Source organism: Crocodylus porosus, unplaced genomic scaffold, assembly GCF_001723895.1.
Source record: "Crocodylus porosus isolate Cpor-Errol unplaced genomic scaffold, CroPor_comp1, whole genome shotgun sequence".
Taxonomy (NCBI): Eukaryota; Metazoa; Chordata; order Crocodylia; family Crocodylidae; genus Crocodylus; species Crocodylus porosus.
This window is the reverse complement of record NW_017728886.1, coordinates 184,621,027-184,641,305: the sequence shown is the minus strand read 5'-3', so window position 1 is coordinate 184,641,305 and position 20,279 is coordinate 184,621,027. Positions and strand designations below refer to the sequence as shown.

At 41.9% G+C, this 20,279-nt stretch overlaps 1 protein-coding gene and 1 long non-coding RNA gene across 2 annotated transcripts in view; one reads left to right on the top strand and one right to left on the bottom strand.

Annotated features, from left to right (window-relative positions):
• The first annotated feature begins 1,147 nt into the window (after positions 1–1,147).
• On the top strand, positions 1,148–11,326 carry LOC109317729 (myosin regulatory light chain 2, smooth muscle minor isoform). The gene is made up of 4 exons (XM_019546550.1): positions 1,148–1,256; positions 8,573–8,770; positions 9,017–9,178; positions 10,911–11,326. Exons 2-4 carry the CDS (start codon positions 8,587–8,589, stop codon positions 11,081–11,083), a joined length of 519 nt encoding a protein of 172 aa, XP_019402095.1. The 5' UTR covers positions 1,148–1,256; positions 8,573–8,586; the 3' UTR covers positions 11,084–11,326.
• The window catches only part of LOC109317746, a 14,413-nt gene continuing 3,233 nt past the window's right edge, over positions 9,100–20,279 (bottom strand). The window contains exon 2 of the long non-coding RNA XR_002103112.1: positions 9,100–9,198. This is a non-coding gene — a long non-coding RNA (uncharacterized LOC109317746). The remainder of the gene's footprint in view (positions 9,199–20,279) is intronic.

Genomic DNA, 20,279 nt, shown 5'->3' with positions numbered 1-20,279 from the left:
TTTCACAACCAGGAGCAGGAATAAGTTATATTCAGCGATTTGGAGCAAATGCATTCCCAAGATTGATCATCTACATTTGTTGGTCTAGGATTAAATTAGCATTATCTCCAGGTTTTTCCCAGTTCTTTTAGAGTTGGCATTGCCCCACCACACCCTGTTCAGAAAAATAGTCAATCCATGGTAAAAACAAAACCACTGTTATTTATGACTTGGAAATAAAAATTAAAAATAAATAAATAAATAATATATATTAAAAAAAATAACCAGGAGCAGCCAAGGGCCAGCTCCTGGCAGAGCAAGGGCCAGCACCACTGGTGGAACATGAAGGCTGTTATCACAGGTGGAAGGAAGAGCTCCCAACAGACCAGGTAGATGATAACCAGGGATCCTGGTTTTCTCCCATATAAAAAAAAAAAATCCCCCAATTTTCAGATTTAAAAAAAAGTAGCCCCGAATCCAGTTTTCCATGATTAACATGAAACACCACTCACCACTAAAATAGATAAATATTTATATATTAGTGGTGTTTCATGTTAATCATGGAAAACTGGATTCGGGGCTACTTTTTTTTAAATCTGAAAATTGGGGGATTTTTAAAAAAATAATAGAAAGCCAGGACCCCTCATACAAGCCAGGAAGACAAGCAACTCCTGACTAGACATGCTGCTGCCACTGCAAGGCCTTGCCTTAAGCCTAGGGGGCAGCAAACATCAAAGGGCCCCCTGCCCCGGATCCACCCCTGGCTGCAGCGGGGGCCGTTGGACTCCAAGGAGGGCGGGAGAGCCCACAGCTGAGCCTAGGGCTGGGGCTGGGGTACGGCTGAGCAATACCACTACCTGGACTGGGAGGCTCCCGCCCAACTCAGAAGCCACTAACCCCAAACCCCACCCATGACGCAAAGGAAACCCCCGCCATGCCCTTATAAGGACACCACAGCTGCCTGCGCACACGCCCCACCCCGCCCCGCCCCCCCTCGCTGGAATGTGGTGAGCGCACTGGGCTGTACCAACACCCCGCGGGGATGGAAGCCGGGGGGGGGGCTGAACTAACTCCCCGCGGGCGGGATTGCCGGGTGGTAGGGGCCGTATCAAGAAGTCGCCTGCCCCTCTCCACTCTGCTTGTGTCCGTCTCGCGGATGGTTCAGCCCATCCCCGCCTCCCCTACCTGCCAGGCGGTGGTAGCGCCCTGTCTAAGCGCTCCGGAAGTGCCGGGCTTCGCCCTTGGGGTTGGACTTGTTTCTTCGCTACTGGTGTCGGGTGAGGCCCGGGGGTGCTGGCGGGGGCCTTGCGCTGCTCTTTGTCGGGGTGGAGGCGCTGAGGGGGTTGCTTGGGACGAGGGAAATGCGCGCGGGGCGGGTGGGGAGGGAAGAAGGGGGGACACGGAGCAGAGCCCAGCGGGCGGGTTCTGGGAGCCATGGGCGCTGCCCAGGGAGACGGCCCCGAGATGGGAAGGGAGAGTGCCCCGGGGCATCCTGCCTGCGGAGGTGCGTGGCGGGCTTGGCTGTGGCCGGGAGGGGTGGGCCAGGCCTGGTCGGCGCGTGTGGGGAACACGGCCCGGTGTCTACAGAGCAGTGATCCCGCTCCCTCATTGATAGAGGTATTGGCACTGGGGATGCCACAAACCAAATTGTCGGGACGTGTTAAATGCAGAGTGGGGACAGGAGTGAAGGCCGGAGGTTTGGAGGGAGTGTACTGAGGGGGGTCGCCAAGCACCAGGTGGCGCCTGCTGTCCCTCGGATGACTCCAAGGAGCCAGGGGACGTTGCCCAGTGAAACTGTGCTTCAAGACGTGAACAGAGGAGGGGCAGGAAAGCTGCCCTGCAGTCTCCACAGGTCCTCCCAGCCAAAGCCTTCCTCGTGGTTGGACGTGTCACAAATGCAGGGGAGGAGGTTGACCAGGAGGTGCTGGGACTAAGAGATTGGCAGGAAATGGCCTCTTCCGGTGCCCACTTGGGCCCAGTGACCTCCTCCTCTTCTTGTGTTTTCCCTTCCCACTGGCCTCTCTGTTCGCTCAACATGTCACAGGGAGTTGAGTTCTCCTACACAAACAGCCTAAGTCTTAGGGTGCCTTTGAGCTCTTGTGATACTGGTTGGGCGTTAACTCTTCAGCATAAGGAAATGAATAAATTCAGAGACTGATAACAGAGAGGGAGACGAGGAGGGAGGCTTGAAATGCCCCACATCCACTTTCCAAATGCATGGGTCTTGCAGCATCTGCCTGGGGCAAGTCGGGTGTTTTGACAGTCACACTGAATGTTTTTTCCTTTGAGGCTCAGTGCTGCAGTGGAATTTCGTGCCTGGGTGGGTGATTCCTGACTTGTCAGGCTGAAATGTCACATTTTTATATTGAAGGGAAAAACCTAGTGATATTCAGAGTAGGAGGCAGGGTAATTTGTGGTGAAAAAATTTGAAAAGAACAAATGCATCCCTTTTGTTGTTGTACAGGTTTCATTCTAGTAAGGCATCCTGGATATGGGGTGTTCAGTCTCTGGCCTGCAGGCCAAATGTGACCAATGGAGCCATAGGCATCCAGCCCACAGGGCTCTGCAGATTGGGAAATTTGATGGCAAGGGAGCAGCAGCAATAGCTTTGGCCACTTTCTCTCATTGCTAGATTCCCAAGCCCTGCACAGCAGGTTAGGGCCAGGTCATGCCCTCTCCTCCTTCCCTCCCCCCACCCCCCTCCTTCCTGTCTGGGCTGGGTTGGGGCTGGGCTTTGCCTCCTCTCCTTTCCCCTCACTGTGGGACTGGGTTGAGGCTGGGCCCTGCTCCCTCCCCCTCCCCTTCCTGTGGGACTGGGTTGGGGCTGGGCCTTGCCCCCACTTGCGTAGGTAACTTATTTTTAGTACAGTCCATGAGTCAGAGCCTGTCCTCATTGATGCTTCATTTCTATGGATCAATTCCGGGGGGGGACATGTTGGAGCCAGGATGCCCCCTGCCCTCCTCAGCACAACTGCCCTGTGCTGGACTGGGACCATCAACCAGATCTGGCTTGCTGATGGCCTGGGTGCTGCCCATCTGGGCTGCCAGCAGAAAAGGTTGAACACTGCTGTCCTGGATCATTAGTCATGCTAAAGAGCAGCTGCAGCCAAATATATTTCAGATTTTGGCATTCATTCCCTAGCATGTGGATAGCCGTGCTGTCAGGCAGAAGAGCTAAATAATTGGAAAGCAGGTGTGAATATTTATGCAAATACCTAACACCAAAAAATATGGAGGAATCGTAATGGAATAAACTAGTCAAAAGATGTCTTATCTTCAGTAGGTTAGACCTATATATGCCCAGGTAACTTATTTTTAGTACAATCCATGGGTCACAGCCTGTCCTCGATGCTTCATTTCTATGGAGCAATTCTCAAACAGAGTTGATAAGGCTGCAGCCATATTTTAGTTATTCTGTTCAGCATCCAAACATCCTCTTTACACTTGTAAAATAAAGCAAACTGAGATATTCAGCATAAGAGCAAAAGCTCAAAAAGCAGCAACTAAGGATAAAAACTTGGGTCCTGCTATGGTGCAACTTATACATGGGGTTGGGAATGTATATTAAGGTGCCTGTTGAAAACAGGAGATATCCAGTATCTTTTAGATTGAATCCATCCTTAATTATTAGTTCTTGCTACAAAGGTAAAAAAAAGATGTATGATCCTCCCAATATCCCACTGAAACCAGTATGAATGAGTAAGTCTGGATGATCAGGGGCCTGAATGAGCTATCCTGAAAGGTAATCCCAAAGGTTTGATGATTAAGAGTAATAAATGAAAGGAAAAAATGTCACTCAATTTTAGTCGGGTTCCCAATAGTATGTTGATGCATATGTTAAAATACAACATTTTTTCTTTGGCTGTATGCGGAGGTCCACATTGTTTTTATTTTGATAGGCTTTCTAATGATGTAAGTGCTCATTCCCAAAAACTAAACTGCTTTCCACTGCATATCAGTTCATCAGATGGCAATAACTTTTGGTTAGTGCATCCAATGTTTTGAAGATGAAAAGCTTCGGCTATCCTATTTCCTCTATATAAGTTACTTAGTCATTACGATTGACTTCCATTTCCTCATAGAACTAGAGATATAAGAAGGCTTACTGTGTCTTACGGTATTGTTAGCTGTGTCCCTTGTAAGATGCAAGATTTGGGAGGGGAGCTAATATTTTATTGGACCAGTTTTATTGTTGAGAGAGGCTAGCTAAGCTTTCAGGCACAAAATGCCCTTCCCTCAACTCTGGGGAAAGAAACAGATACAGCTTAAGCTAAGTACATAATAGAATGATTATTTTATTTTAACCCAATTTCGGCAATGAAAGTATCTTTCTGTAATTATTTATGGTGCCTATTGTTGTAGCTTTTTGATTGTTCAATAACAATTAAATCTTGGTAAGAAAGTTATGCTGCTGCTGTTGTTGTAGCCCAATGATTTCACTTATTATCCATATTTCTCCACATCAGTTTTCAAAACTTATGAAAAAGCCTACCTAAATAAACATGCTGTTTGTCTGAAAGCCTGCAATTTCCCATGGGCAAGGTCTTTATAGTAAACATTTCCCAGTTTCCAAAATAAAGAAGGCCTAAACCATGCAGATCTGCACTCTGTTACTATGCATAGTAAAAGACCCAGTCTGGTTTAATTTTTATACAAATTCTGAATATGGTTTCACATTAATACATATTTTTCACTCTAAATAGCAAAATGAAAAGAAGAATCTTGGAGCTGAACAGGGATGGCTTTTATAAGACTGAGTTTTTTTTATTATTATTATTATTATTTCCAAGGTGGGTACTGTCATTTTGGAATATGATTGTCCAGGACCTAAGACACTGCATTGGGGCCTTTTTCATGTTGCTGTTGCGTAAACAGTTGATATACCATACTTAGAATTCCTTTATTAGTCTTGAAGTGCTTTTACATTTGTTGGGCAAAGCTGTTACAAAACATACTTCAGCTAGTAATTTGTTAGGGCTTTGTTTTGAACAAACAGATCATCACAAATGACATGTTTGGAAACTTGAGTCGGCATTTACGTAAAATTACGTAAAATTTTCTGATGACTGAAACAACAAGGTAGATGTTATTTTATCCTTAAATAGCATTGCTTGCCTCTTCACGTTAAATGAGGATATGGGAGTTAGTGGACAAATCAGTGTGGGTTGTTGAGGATTGTTGATTGCTGCTATTACTCTTACTGTAATCAGAAGTATGGTTTTTCACATTTAAAATCATTTGTTCTGACAACAGGTTTATTTTTCTGTTCTGTGCAGTGTAGTGTTCCAGCTCCTCTACAGAAACCCCAACTTGCTTTATTTTAGCTGTTTTCATATATTTATATTGTTTTAACAAGTTGAATGTGAAATCAAATTTTGATAGATTTACAATGAAGTTGGTTTCAGTTATGTTCCTTTGTTCAGTTATGTTTACACTTGGCTATAATCATCCAACATTTAAACTCTTCCTCTAAAGATCATTTTTTAGCTCACTAAATTCCTTCTGTTTTTTTCTTCTCTGAGCATTTTCTAACCTCCTTTTTAGTAAAGAGGCTTTATTGAATAGTACTTCATGGCTGGCAGCACCCAAATTATTTTAAATAGGGTTATCATCTTATGAAATTTAATACATCTATTTATGCAATTTAAATTGGCTCAGACTTTTTTTTTTAACTGCAAATTCATTGTTTACTCATTACCTCCTGAATCTCTACTTAAAGTTGAGGCTACTGTTTTCCTTGTTCCTCACTACCATTACATCTCTGCCTACTGTATTGAAAGTGATGAAGCAAGTTTATAAGACAGCTTTATTTTGTGTGTTACTTTTTTGCTCTACATGCTTCTCTGGACTTGCTGGGTGTGTTGCTTTATATTGTCTAGATGTCAGGGCACACTGAAAAACTGAGTAAGAAAGCAGGCTGGCTGTCATTATAACTGATAGCCAAGGATACAGATACAGGTTTTCTGTTTGTCACAGAAAAATGGGAAACTGTGGGTTTTCCCTTTGTAGGCTGGCTTGGTTCCAGCCTGCAGGTTGCCTTATTTTAGTTGTTTTTATATATATGTTATTGTTTTAACAAGTTGAATGTGTAAATCTATCAGACTTTGATTTCAATGATGTTGGATTCAGTTATGTTATGTGAGGGGCATCGGCCTATCGGGGCTGCTCAGCACCACAAAGAGCGGGGAGGGGAGGGCAACGGGGGAGCAGCCACAGTTGGACCCATGTCCTTGTGAACAAAGGGGGCAGGGGAAGCTATTTTCAGTGATTAAAAAAAAAAATGAATAAACTCAAAGTAAAGGCCAAAATATAAGTACTTAGAATTTATTTAATGAAAACTATTGATGTACTGGTAGGTTTCCAAATTGCTTTAAAATTGTAAATATATCAATAAAACATTGTGTTCAGCTGATATTCATATAATGGTGTTTAATTTTATGCATGGAAAAATGCAGATTTTTGGAGTTTTTTTAATCAGAAAATTTGGGGGGTTTTAAACAGAAAACTAGGATCCCTGATGATAACCTGTCTTAGAATTTTAGAATGAACTTTCCAATTGTAAGAATTTCTTGTATTGGCTTGGTAACAGAAGTAGACTGAGTTCAGGTCTTTCTCTTCTCTTGAAAGCAACTTAATACCTAATTGTGACTGACTTCAGCAACGAAACTGATTTCCTGACACTTTAATTGGAAAGTGTTTTAGTCCGAGTGCTTGTAGGGAGATTAGTTGTGGAAGTGGAATGAAGAGACTTCACTGTTGCTGGGTGATGTTGCATTTCATTTGTTATTTTTAGTTCATGGTATAACAGGTTGTTTTTATGTGTCAGAAGAATGTTGTATATGGAACGTAGGTTTTAAAAGTGTTGAATTAATCAGTGGATGAAATCAGTAATGCTATTTGTAGATGTACAGGGAAGAATATAACCAGGCAGTGTCCCCCTTTTACCATCTAGAGGCGTGGTAAAGCACACTGAAACATGGAAGGTAAAATGTGTTTTGTTGTCTTGGGAAAGATTGGTGATTTCTTTGAGCTAACTGGCTGATTATATATGTGCATTCATTCTGATTCTTTTGCCTCAGCTAATTACTTTGCTGTATTAATTAAAGCTAATTAATGTTGGCTCCTGTCTAAAATGGACAAAGATTACAGTCTTCTTTTTAATTGTCATTTATATGGATAGACAACTTCTCAAGGGAGCCTTGTGAATTAAACTGCTTAAGGAGTCACTAAGGCTGCTTTTTGTGACTCATTAAGTAGCTCTTTTTAGAAATGCAGTTTCAGATTAGATACTTTTTAAAAGTTAACATCCCGATATATGATCAAATTGATGCTTAACAGAATCTGTGTTGCTAGTAAATACAAGGCTGTGATAATGATCTTCTATTTTAAGTTACTTTAAAATGAAAGCACGTGGTCTCAAGCTCTTAATTTAAGTACCAAACAAATTTGTGGCATGTGTGCTAGAATTGTGTTTAGTTATATTGCAGAGTTGTGACACACTAAATTAGTACTCTTGTGGATCACTAACTCTCAATGTGATAAATGAGGAATAAGGTTAATATTGACAGTGTCCGTTCTGAAACTAGATAAGAAACATGTTAGTACTACACCTGGCACTAGCTTTATCTTCTATTTTCCTAATTGCCAGAATAATTTTCCTCCCATTACTTTATGAAGAGTGCAACTAATAATACATGTGGAGATTTGATTGAGTGCTATGTGTTGCCCAGATCAAATGTAATGAAAAAAGTTATGTAAGCTTAGTAAAGGCAGTAATAGCAAGCTAAACACCTTCATTAACTCTTAAAATGTGGTAAGCTTTCCTTTAAATATATACTCTTTTCTACTTCAAATTTCTTTATTTTAGCAAACTTGAGACCCTGATTCTGCTAAATAGGAAAACCTAAAATCAGTGGGGCACAGGGGTCCAGCCATGTAGGATGTAGGTCTAGTTGTAACACCTCAAGGCCTCAATATTACATTTCAGTTAATGAGTTAGATTATGTGTTATTAACAAACTAGCTTGAAAAGTAATTATACAAGTCTTTATAACAGAAGTCACAATGAACTTCAGATCCTTACATCTCTTCAAATTGTTTTACTTCCAGGTGATGTAACGGATAAAATGATACCCCAACTTGCTCATTCAACAGCAGTTTTATGCCAGTTTCACTGTTTTCTGTATTTCACCTTTGCTATACAGGAAACTTGCTCTAAAACTACAGAAATAACCAGGTTTGGGCTTGTATGGTATTTGAAACTAGTTTTTTAACCCCCCCCGATTATTCCTTTAATTAAGGGATTGCTTCATTAGGAGGAGAGAATAAATCAATACTTGTTATGACTATGGAGAAGAAACTGTAGTACCTATGTAGCTTTTCTTGTGGTGCTGTCCTGCTTATATCCAAGCAAGGTGAGCAGAGTCAAATATAGTAATTTGTTTCACCCTTGCTAGACGTGGGTGAAGTTCTGAAGTACAGACCCAGGTATTGTAGGTCTCTTTAAAAAAAAAAAAAAAAATCACTTGCTTTTTCTTAAATATGCTAATTTCAGTTCCCTATACTTGATTCACTGGGGTTTTTTTCTTCCCTAGAAACAACAGCCAAGATGTCTAGCAAAAGGGCAAAGACGAAGACCACCAAAAAGCGCCCTCAGCGCGCAACCTCCAATGTATTTGCAATGTTTGATCAGTCGCAGATTCAGGAATTCAAAGAGGCATTTAACATGATTGATCAGAACAGAGATGGTTTCATTGACAAGGAAGACTTGCATGACATGCTTGCTTCTCTTGGTAATGTTCTGTTTTTCTCTGTTTAGCTGCTCAGTATATCACTCTGAATTGACCATTATAAAATGTTGCTTGTATTATAATAAAATTATAATTTTATAAGTCATTATAAAATGCATGCTTGTATTGCAAACATTGTTAATGCCAAATGCATGACCTTTGAAATGTTAAAAGCCTTTTGACAGTTGACCGTATAAATTGACAGTCAGAGTGTATGTATAAAAAAAAGTATGAATGTCTTCTTTGTAGGGAAGAATCCAACTGATGAATACCTAGATGCTATGATGAATGAGGCTCCAGGCCCCATAAATTTCACTATGTTCCTTACGATGTTTGGAGAGAAGTTAAATGGTACAGATCCAGAAGATGTAATCAGAAATGCTTTTGCTTGTTTTGATGAAGAAGCAACAGGTGAGCAGGTGGAATGACTTCTGCAATTAAGAATATATAGTTATATATCATCTTTGATGCAGCTGAAATCATTAAATCATTTTAAACAATTTATGCTATTGTTTAAAATCTAAGCTGGTTCATTGGATAAGATCTTTATTAAAAATAGTATAAATCAATGGCATTCATCCTCCAGCCTATGGAACCATGTTACCTGACCAATGGGGTTCTGTGTGGATTTGGTAAGCTGGGGGGTAGGGGAAGTAGTGGCATTATTAGTTGGCAGCTGGGGAGCAGTAAGTTTCCGGGTCCATAGGGAGCCCTGCAGGCTGGATAATATATGTGGCCCAGCCCCAGTGTGCACGGTCACTCCATGACTAAATCCAAGTGTGCAGCTGGATCAGGCTAGTGCACAGCCAGGTCATGGGGCTGGGAGGTTGGGCACTACTGTCACAAATTGTGATCTAAAGCAGTGGGAAGTCATCTTTCTGGCAGGTATGCTACAAGTTAGCCCTACACTGTCCCAGAGTGCCACTCCCTCTTTTCCCCCACTTCCCCTGCCCACTCTGTTGCTCTACTTTTGCTCCCTACTCTCTGCATCCTGTTTGATCTCCTCTGCTTACTGCCCTACTTGTTTCTGTGCTGCTTATCCGCTCCCTGATTGGTGTGTGCCCCATGAAGAGGCAGCCCTTGCCACAGACTGGCCACCCTTGACATGAAGAATAGGGTACTTGTTTCAAACTGATCTGTAAGACCATGCCTATGAAATGCTTGCCATGTGGTCTGTTTTTAAAAGCTGCGAAAACTGTTTTTTCACCTAAGAAGATATCTATCTCTATAATCTTCTTATCATCTTAGGTGAAAAAACAGCTTTTGTCTAAACAGTCGTAGATAGTTCATGTTTTATGACTTTGGGAACTCCTGGCTTAGGCTTTCATTGAATTGCTTTAAAAGCCTAATGCAGATATACTGGTACTTGTATTTTATGTATGTTGGCCTTGCCAGTTAAGCTCCATCCAGCTCCCATTCAGTATGAGCTGGATTGGGCATTCATAGTTTTAATTAGGAAGTGCTTAATACAAGCAAGTTCTTGTATCGGGTTAAGCAGAATTCTTGTTTAGTTTATCCATTTGGTGAGTGGGCTAGGTCTTAAGGTCTGGCCTTTTGACAGGATGCACCAGATAAGGTAGATCTTAGACGGGGATGTCAAAGATACTGTCCATGAGCTGAATCTGGTACATGGAACCATTTCACCTGGCCCAGAGGGTGCCTGGAAGGGCCAGGAATTTGGGGATAGGACTTGCTGCCAAATTCCCAGGTACAGAGTTAGCGATGTGTGTTGACTTTGTTAACCCCTGCGCCACTGGCCCAGGTGGCCAGTTGAGTTTGACACTCCTGGATTACACCATTCACCATCCCAAAATGACTGTTACCTGAACTATGAGGGGAGTAGTTGCTTGACTCTGAAGCCTGAAACTTGACTACTAGCTTCGCTTGTGTAACTACAATATAGTTTTTAGTAATTAAAATAATCTGGCCTTTTATTAAATGCAGCTAAAGCATTAGTTCTAGCCTTCTGAAAGCTTATGTTGATAGCTTTGTATCTTTTTTTTCTCTCCATGGAGTAAATGGGCAAATAGGCTTGTAAATGTCATCTTATGGGGCATTGCTTGCCTTTTTATGTGTTGGTGCGCTAAGTTCACATTTAGAACTTTTTCTGCTTCATCCTGAATCCTTGTATATTGCATTCTAGGGTTTATTCAAGAAGATTACCTGAGAGAGTTGCTGACAACAATGGGAGACAGGTTTACAGATGAAGAAGTTGATGAGCTATACAGAGAGGCACCAATTGATAAAAAGGGCAATTTCAATTACATTGAATTCACACGCATCCTTAAACATGGAGCAAAAGACAAAGATGATTGAACAAAATTCCAAGCACGTGCAAATATCTCTAGTTTTCACTTGTGTTTACTTTTGAGGGTTTTTTCCTGGTAGAACCTGTTGCATGCATTTAGCGCTACAGCTTTTGCCTATCTCCGTGTATTTATCTATTTCAGGCCATTCCAGCAAAATTGCACCTGCGTAATCAGACTGGAAATGGGGGGGGCCTTTGTCCCCTATAATGAAAAGGATTGGGGACAAAGTTTGAATTTGAAGCCCCGGGGGGGGGAAAGATCTCTGTTTCTGGGTTAGCTGGATTTTTACATTTTTGTAATAAAAATGCCATTTTGAAATAAAGATTACTATATAAATAAAATACCTCAAACTTTTGTGAAGGGTGACAATTTTATTATTACTGAATAGGCTTTTACAAATGAAGAATTGTTACCTAACTTTTTTATTTCTGGTAAGACCCAGTGAGTCTACTACTTCATAGCATTTTGTAAAACAAAGCTTGTTTTGTTTCTTTGTGCTCTGAAGGTGTGATTTTGAAATTATGTTGCTTAAGTTCACAGAAGTAATGGTTTTAGTCCCTGAAAGGAAATTGGAATGGCATAAATGGTATTCAGGTGGAATGGCTGGAGAAGATGACTGTAATGGTGTAATCTTTTATTTTCCTCCTTATAATTATTGAGGATCTTGGGAATATTTTTTTTTTGTATGCAGAATACTAATTTGGTGAACAGGAATATAGAAGGCAAGACTAACATTGTGCTTTTGTAGCCTACATACAAGCTAGGCATATATTAATATATCTGTGCTCCATTGCAACTAGTACCCTCAAAAAGAGCTTGTTCCAGACTGAAATTTCTATGCTGCCATTACCCAAGGCTATGTTTAAAAAAATTACAAATATTGCTGCTATGCAGTCCTGTTGGCTTCCTTTGCAGCTGGAGCATTCCAATATTCTTTGGGGCAAACAGTGCAATTAGTTTTAAGCAGGAGCTTTCAGAGTTTGGGAATGGGATTCCTTGTGCTTACCTGAAAGAACTGGGACTTGGATATGATGTTAAACAAAAGTTAAAGAACATGGGATTTCCGTTTTTTTTCTAGATTCTTATTCTGATGGGTTTTCAGTAAAAGTAGAAGGGATCTTTTTAAGATGAAAACTGCACTATGAAATGCTGTTCCTATTCACAGCTACTTTATGTATATATATGTAAAGTTGATTTCTAATCTAACTCACATTTTTAGCATAGCAATTCCTAAAGTTTTTTTTATTTGACCCTTGGGCAGTCTTTCATTCTCTCCTTCAATGTTTTAATTAAAACCAGTCCTTGTGGTGACTTTCCTTTTAAATCCTTTGCCTTTGCTCTCGTAGATTTGTTCCCCCTGCCCTCCATGGTAGTGTTCCTATGATCAGAGTACTGTAAAAAAAGGAGGTACTGGGATTGCATATTCAGTAAATGGCCTTTCAGAAAAATGTGTTATTGCTGAAATCTTACAGATGTTCTAAGAAGATGTGCTTAGGAACAATGCTAGCTAGAGTGCTGTGGTAGCTATTGGGAGGATGAAGTCTAAAACGCAACGCTGTACTTAAGATCTTGGCCTATCCAGGTTGCGGATGGAAGGGGGACCAATAACGTAGCTCTTTAAGAAACAACGTAAGCTATTGAAAGATAGCTATATAATATTGAAGCTGTAACAACAGATACAAAATAAACCACTTATGCTCTATGTTCAAGTTGTCCCATAAGTTTTTGTGTAAGTCCATATATGATGTCACGTCATGAAACACAGACCACTTGGCTTTGTTTATGCATGCCAGTAGCTACCTGCTTTATCTCAGCCACTTAATAATGGATGTATCATAATGACTTTTGATGGTCCCTCTATGCTGTCAGCACTTGAATCTCTTGCACCTTAGTTCTTGGGATGTTTCAATTTAAAGTGTCAGGCACAGTCCTTTTGGATTTCTTTTCTTTTGTTCAGCACTCCTTGATTTGGAAACTTCTGCCTTAAGTAAAACAAACATTTGTGAAGGTTCTGTGGTGCACTGGAAGAGCATAGGATCCAATGAAGCTTAGTACTTCTCCTCATTTCTTAGAATACACATCTTTGGGTTTTGCAGTGGTCTTGAGGGAGATGAGTATGGCATCACAGCATGGGTTTTGTATAAGCCACATTTTGACAAACTTTTTTTTCTACATTTCTATGGAGCCTGTTGAAATATGAAGATGCCACTGTGTATAAACTTTGTTTCATTTTTCTTTGCTACACCATGCATAATCTTTTAATGTACAAGTTATAGAGAGAAAAATCTCAACTAGAAGATTTTAATAGTGAAGAAGAGGTTTCAGAGATGTCCTAGTATTGCATGATGTTCTACGAAGTTCACTTTTGCCTGGTACCTCTACTGCAGTTGACTTCTGCATAGGCACAATACCATAGCAACATAAGGTTATGAACAGGAACATCCAAAGAGACCATATATGTATGAACAGCTGAGCTTGCATGCCTGAGCCCATAGCAATGTCATCACTAATCCACTTCCAAAAATAAAGATAACTGGTCACTAAAGAAGAGTTTGAGATAATGATGCTTTTGATCTAGTATGTGGAATAGTATTACAATTCAAGTTTCCTATGTCATCATCACGTTGTCTTCTCATGGGGCTTGAGTAACAGCCTACATGTTTATCAAGTACTGTTTTTGCTACAAAGTTACTGGTATTGGGTTTTATAGACATTAATTTTAGAGTCTTTTAAGTGTCTTGATAAAGCAAGACTCCATTAAGTTACATGACTTCATTTTTCTTCCCTCTACAAATTATATTGTTAACAAAATAGGACTCTGTTCTTGCAATAAAATTTAATGATTTCCACTATACCTGTGAACATGCTCAAACTTTTTTGTTTTGTTTGGTTTCTTCTTGTGGATCCCTGCCCTGTCACTGCAAGTTTCAATTTCTACAACAGGTGAGGCAGAGATCTACAGGCAATATGCTCTTGGGAGTGAATCACAGTATGCTTAATAAAGCATACAAACATCTTTGCGCACCACTCATTCATACCAGAGCAGATCTATCCTGTGCTCTGAATGAACTTTGGGCCCTGTGTAACATAAGTAAAAGGAATAATGTCATTTAAATGCGTGTCATACTATCCATGCAAAACAGGGAGGAAGAGGGATTGTAGTTAAATGGGCAATGTTTTCATACTTATTGTTTAGAGTACTGAATATGTATGAATTCTGATTCAAGAGTAGGCTATGATCCTATGAATAACTGAACGTGCTTAAGTTTACAACACATAAGCATCTACATTAGCATCTCTTATAATGAAAAGTATGCCTGCCCTTATCTATAGGTACTTATTTATCTCTCTACTTTTGTCTATGGTATTTTGAAAGTCAGGCTGTGAAAAGAGTCTTAACAGTATAAAACACTTGTTTGTAACAAAAAAAAACTCTGGTACTGTGACCACAGAAAGGCAGACAGATGCAGATGTTGCTCAATTAGTATGTTTCTCTAGAATTACGGATGACAGAATTAAGTCTAGGGAAGTGGCTGGGCCACACACACTGCTTGGTGCTCCGGTCCCATGTGGGCCAGACTCCATAGCCACTCAGGTTGCTCAGGATGGAGCATGAGCCAAAATGGGTGGCTTGGCACATCATGCCTAACTCCAGAGGGTTGGTCATGGCATTCCATGACATTCAATCTTTGAGCCCCACAGAAGAGCTAGCCCTCCCTGCTCCATAGCCGGGAGCAGGGATCAGCTCTAGTGGAGACACCGGTGGGCATAGCCCTGTTACGGCAAAGTGGGCAGGGAAGAGAGGTTAATTCTTTCCCTCTTCCCCCACCACAGCTGAGATCAGCCTGTTTGCTGGGGAGTAAAGGGGAGGGGGCTGCAGCAGTGGCCCCTGGAGCTGCCAGACCCTGGCTGCAGGGAAGTGGTAGAGAGAGGAATTAATCCTTCTCCCTGCTCCCTTCACCTTAACAGGGCCATGCTGGTTTGGTTGTCCCACAGGGTTGGGAGAGGGGCTCTGTTCCATGCTTGGGGGGACTCTTCCCCCTCCTCTTCTTCCCAGGGTGGGGAGGAGGGCTCTGTGAGGTGCTGGATGGGAGTCTTCCTCCCCTTCCCCCTCCGGCCCCAGGGCTGGGAAGGGCAGGGTTTCATGCAATGATGCCCACTAGCCCCAGAGCAGGGGCAGGCTGTTCCATGCCTTGGAGAACTCTTCCCCCTCTTCCTCCTCTCCCCAGAGGGAGCTCAGAGCTCAGCTGGGCAGGGTGTGGGTGTAGAGACCTCCACACACTCCCCACATGGTGTGCAGCCTCCACTGCCTGGCAGCAGCAGCAAGCAAGGACATCAGGGTGCTCGTGCCTGGTACAGGCGTGGCTCCAGCCAGCATTGCATGGAGGAGGGAGTGGAGCCTGCCTTATTCCCTAGGCTCTGCTCCCCGCACCTGTAGCTCCAGTCCTGGCAGCAGGAGAAGCTCCACACTGGGGCCTGCTGTCTTCCCAGCTGCAGTCCCAGCACTCTGTTGGGAGTGAAGGGAGCCCCACCCCCTGCTTCCCCACAGAGTCCAGCGTGGGGCTTCCCTGTGTGAGTGTGGGTCCCCCTACCAGCCCCATGGCAGTGGGGGAAAGGGAGGAGGGGGAAGAGTTCTTCTGGGGCTGGGTAACCCTGTGTGCCCAAATTGCTCCCAGCTGTCAGAGAGCTGTTGGGGCAGGCCTGCTGGGACTTGGCCAGACCCCCTCCTCAGCTCAGCTTCCCTGTGGGAGGGAGGGTTGCTCTAGTGCTCCTGGGCTTCTAGTTTGAGCCACTGCATGCATATGCCAAACATCTATCCACTTGTAAAGTGGTTCACTCTCTGCAGGTTAAACTAACCTGCAAAGACTGAATCAATTTAGGTTCAAGGCTTTTTGAATGTTTGTTCCTAACCTGTCTGAGAAGCTTTAAATGTTCTCTCTCCTGTCAACCAACTCTGCAGTTCCCATTTTTGACCATTTTAATTTTGTCTCATGCATATTGCCGTGATTAGTATCTCTAGTCTCCTGTAAATTTACACATGTAAAAAATTATACTTCAGTTGGCATACTGCTTCAAATCACTAAACCTACTATAAATAAGACTTTTGTGGAGAAAAATGGAGATACATATTTCATTTCTAATAAAAATATAGAACTTTTCATGTAAACAGAGTGAACAATTAAAAAGTTTGCTATAAAAAACAGGAGAATTTCTCCAAATCTGGACACACACACATGGGCGAGAAGGCATAAGTAGGAGGTGGCTAAAAGAAGAAAAGGAGTCATCAACAAAAAACTAGAGCAAAGTGAGAGGAGTGAACACAGGAAGATGTGCTTAGCATGAAAGAATTTCCTTCTGTTAATGGTCGGGGGGAAGAATGTGAAAGAATTTCTGTTCTGAGAGAAATATTGTTCAACATATTGTTGGGAGGAAATACTGTTTAAATGCATGCTTAGTGATTTGGAATTTCAGTTCATTTTCTCTAATCCACACAGGAGCACTGTTTTGCTTTACTAAATCTATCAATTAAGTGGTACTATTTCTTAGAGCTAAAATTGCAGCTCCTGAAGCCTGAGAAAGGGGAGTGAAAATTCCCTGGGACTGTAGGAAAAACAGATGTGAGGCTGTGTGGGTGGAACTAATATGGGATAAAGGAGAAAACACGACACAGAAACTGGAGAAACAGAAATCATTTAGGGTCAGAATTAATGCAGGTCTGGGAAACATCAATAATGTGAGGTTTGAAGCAGATGTGGGTTTCAGAGCTTCTGCAGCCAGGGCCAAAGTTAACTTGTCTCAGTAAATTTGGAAGCATTCATGATACTGTCAAGTAAACACACATGGAGGCAAGCAAGGGGAGTTAAATATCAAAGACTAATTAAAAACAAAAATCTTTAGATTTTGAACCAGTTCCAGAATTGTAGCTCTGACTCAGACCTTTAACTATTTAGGGTATAAAACCTCCAAAAGTGGGATAATCCCCAGGGTCAAATTACAAGAAGAGGTGTAGAAATAAATAAATCACAGAACAGGTATATTTCACTTTGAATTAATTTTCAAGTTCTTTATGGCATAAGAAAAATTTGCCAAACTTTAAGTGACAAGAAGGAAGATCAGATTTTTTATTTTACTATAAAGAGAGAGTAAAAAAAAAAGCTGTTTTTGAAAACACCTAAGTTTATTAACTTTTCTCTCAGTTTTATATCACACACAAGATAATTTTTCTTTCACATTTTCTTAAATGATGACAGTTGAAGATGTTTGAATGGAAGCAAACTGCACCATTTTGGAACCGAGGCTGTGATTGAGCAATGAGAGTAATATTACTGGATGTGCTGTGGCACGTCCAGAAGTTAAATGTGAGGATCAAAAGAGAATCTATTTCAAATACATGTATCTTACGAGTTTTTTTCCCCTTAAAAAAGTATTATATGCTATATATTCGACTGTTGAAAAACAGAATAATACATACTTGTTATATCCGGAGTACTGGTCTATTGATTTATTTTCATTAATGGATGAGTTTCTTCTTTAATTGAAGATAGCAAATAAGTATTTTCATAATTAACTTTCAACATAAAATTAAGTTGTTCAAGATTATTACCACATGCTCTTAAAAAATACTGACCGTCTTAGTTATTCCATTGCTTTTCTGCTTCCAGCGTTTTGTATGTAATCACCCTGAAAGTATGAACCATCCTTATTAAATACAAAAAGGCAGTTTCCAACATTCTTCTGTAGCATTTTATTTGTTTTGGTGAAAGATTAATAGTTTTGCACCCTCTAATTCTGGAACATTATTAGCTGGCTAATGATAAAATTCAGATTTTTATTTAATAATAAAATGGATATTTATGATCATTTATTATTCATAGACAAATTAGACCTAATCCTCAGTCCTCCCAACATCCTCTTTTTTATCTCTGCAATGATTAAAGGGGTGTTTATTTCATAATTAAAACAGCTTGGGTCAAAGACTTTGACAATAGGCCTAATTCTCATTAACAGACAATTTAAAACTTTTTAGAGAAGGGGTCAGCAATCCCTGGCATGCATGCTGAGCTTGGCATACAAGGCCATTTTCCTCAGCACACCACTGCCAACCCAGGCTCTAAGCAGCTGCTGCCAGCCACGGAGCCCAGGCTGCTCCCAGCAGGCAGCTGGGAGGCTGCAAGCAGACTGGGCTCCATGGGCCGGCTGCTCTGGGCTCTGGCATGGCAGTACTCCAACACCTTCCAAGGTAGATATTGTGGTTTTTTTGCCAGTCCAGCCAAAAAACATTGCCTACCCATTTTAGAGCATAGGACAAAAGAACTGCCATTTACTAGAACAGTAGGATAGCCACTAACCCATCCCCTTCATAAGGGGGGAAACCACTGCCCCCTTTGGCCAATCAGTGGTGAGGGGTTGGGGCTGCCACTTCCCTGGCCTATCAGCAGTGGGGGGAGGGGGGGGCCCTTGGCCAATCAGCAACAAGGGGCAGGGCCACCATAAAAGGGCCGCCTCCCTCCCAGGCTGGCTCACAACCCTGCTCCTCCTGGCTGTGAACCACCCTACCCAGTACCATAGCAAGGGGGGGCCAGGGGAGGCGAGTGCCTCAGGCACTGAAGCGAAGGGGCACCAACAGGCACTGCCCAGCCTGGGCGGGGTGCAGGATGGAGCCACAAGCAGCTTGTCTGGCAGGGTGCAGGGATGAGGGAAAGGTGGCTCCTGCTGCTGCATGCACCCCCAGGCAAGCACAGGGGAGCATGTGCCCCCCAGATCTGTGTGCAGGGTGAGGGCAGGCTGCCGTTGTGGGCTTTGACCCGGGTGCCAATTTCATTGTTATGGCACTGGCCCTACCTCTAGGCACAGCCAGTGGAATTGTAAGGACAAATGACTGACATGTATTTCCACCAATGAACTGGAAAACAGGACTTTTTGCAGTCTGTTCCTCATTTAGAAATGGACAAGGGACAAAGGATTTTAAAAAAGGACAGTCTGGAGGGCAATTATTTTGGGCAGAGGACTGCTTACTGAGTTTTGGCAAGCCATCGAGGGCCGCAAGACAGGCAGCCCAAGACAGATTAATATTAATTTTCTAAATGTTTTAGGGTCCCCAGGGGCCTGAAAGAATGGCCTGGCATTTTGCCAACCCCTGTGATAGGTCTATCTGTGTCGCAGTCACATAGTGGTAGAGTGGATGCTGAGAGGGAGAGGGAGCAGAGTATGACCAGGGCTTTTTCTACTGTTCCTCTCTCACTTGCAGCCTTCAGCATTTAAGGTATAGAAAGTTCTGATTCAGAGGCTGTCAATAGCACCCTTACTTCCCATGCTCAAGCGCTACTGATGCACCTTTCCTCCTAGAATTTTACAATCCTTTTTTGAATATGGCTAAACTGTCAGTCTCCACAACATCTAGTGGCAATGAAGTTCCACACTTCAAATATATACTGTGTGAAAACTTCCTTTTGCTAGTTTTATACTTAGTACCTGCTTGTTTCATTTTAACACCTAGTTCTTCTGTTGTGAAAGAGAGTAAATAATACATTCCTATTTACTTTCTCTTTATTATTTAGCATTTTGTGGGGGGCTGGGGTGGCATGGACACTAAGACACACAGTTGACAACCCAGAAGTTGAAAGTTTGAGACCACTGCAGAAGTACACATGGTACCATGTCTGATTCCAACAATTCTGTGAATTCTGCTAAATACCTTGTCACAAGGAAATGAGAAAGGAAGTATTGTGTAAACCCTTATAATGTTCCCCACTCAAACAATTCTTTTCTAAACTGAATAGGCCAAGTCTTTTTAATCTCTCCTCATATGGAAGCTCCTTCATACCACTAATCATCCTTTTCTAGTTCTCCTATATTCTTTTTTCAGGTGGGAGACCAAAACTGGGCACAGTATTCAAGGTGCAGATGCACCATGGATTTATAAAGAGGTATAATAATACTTTCTGTTTTGTTCAATATTCCCTTCTTAATAATTCCTAACATTTTGTTTGCCTTTTTTGACAGCTGTTGAGCACTGAGCTGAAATTTTTAGCAAACTGTCCATAATGACTCCCAGATCTCTTTCCTGTGTGGTAACAGCTAATGCAGAGCCCATCTTAATGCTGGTATAGTTTGAGTTATTTTTGCCCATGTGCATCATTTTACACTTATCTACACTGAATTTTATCTGCCATTTACTTGCCCATTTGCTCAATAGTGCCAGA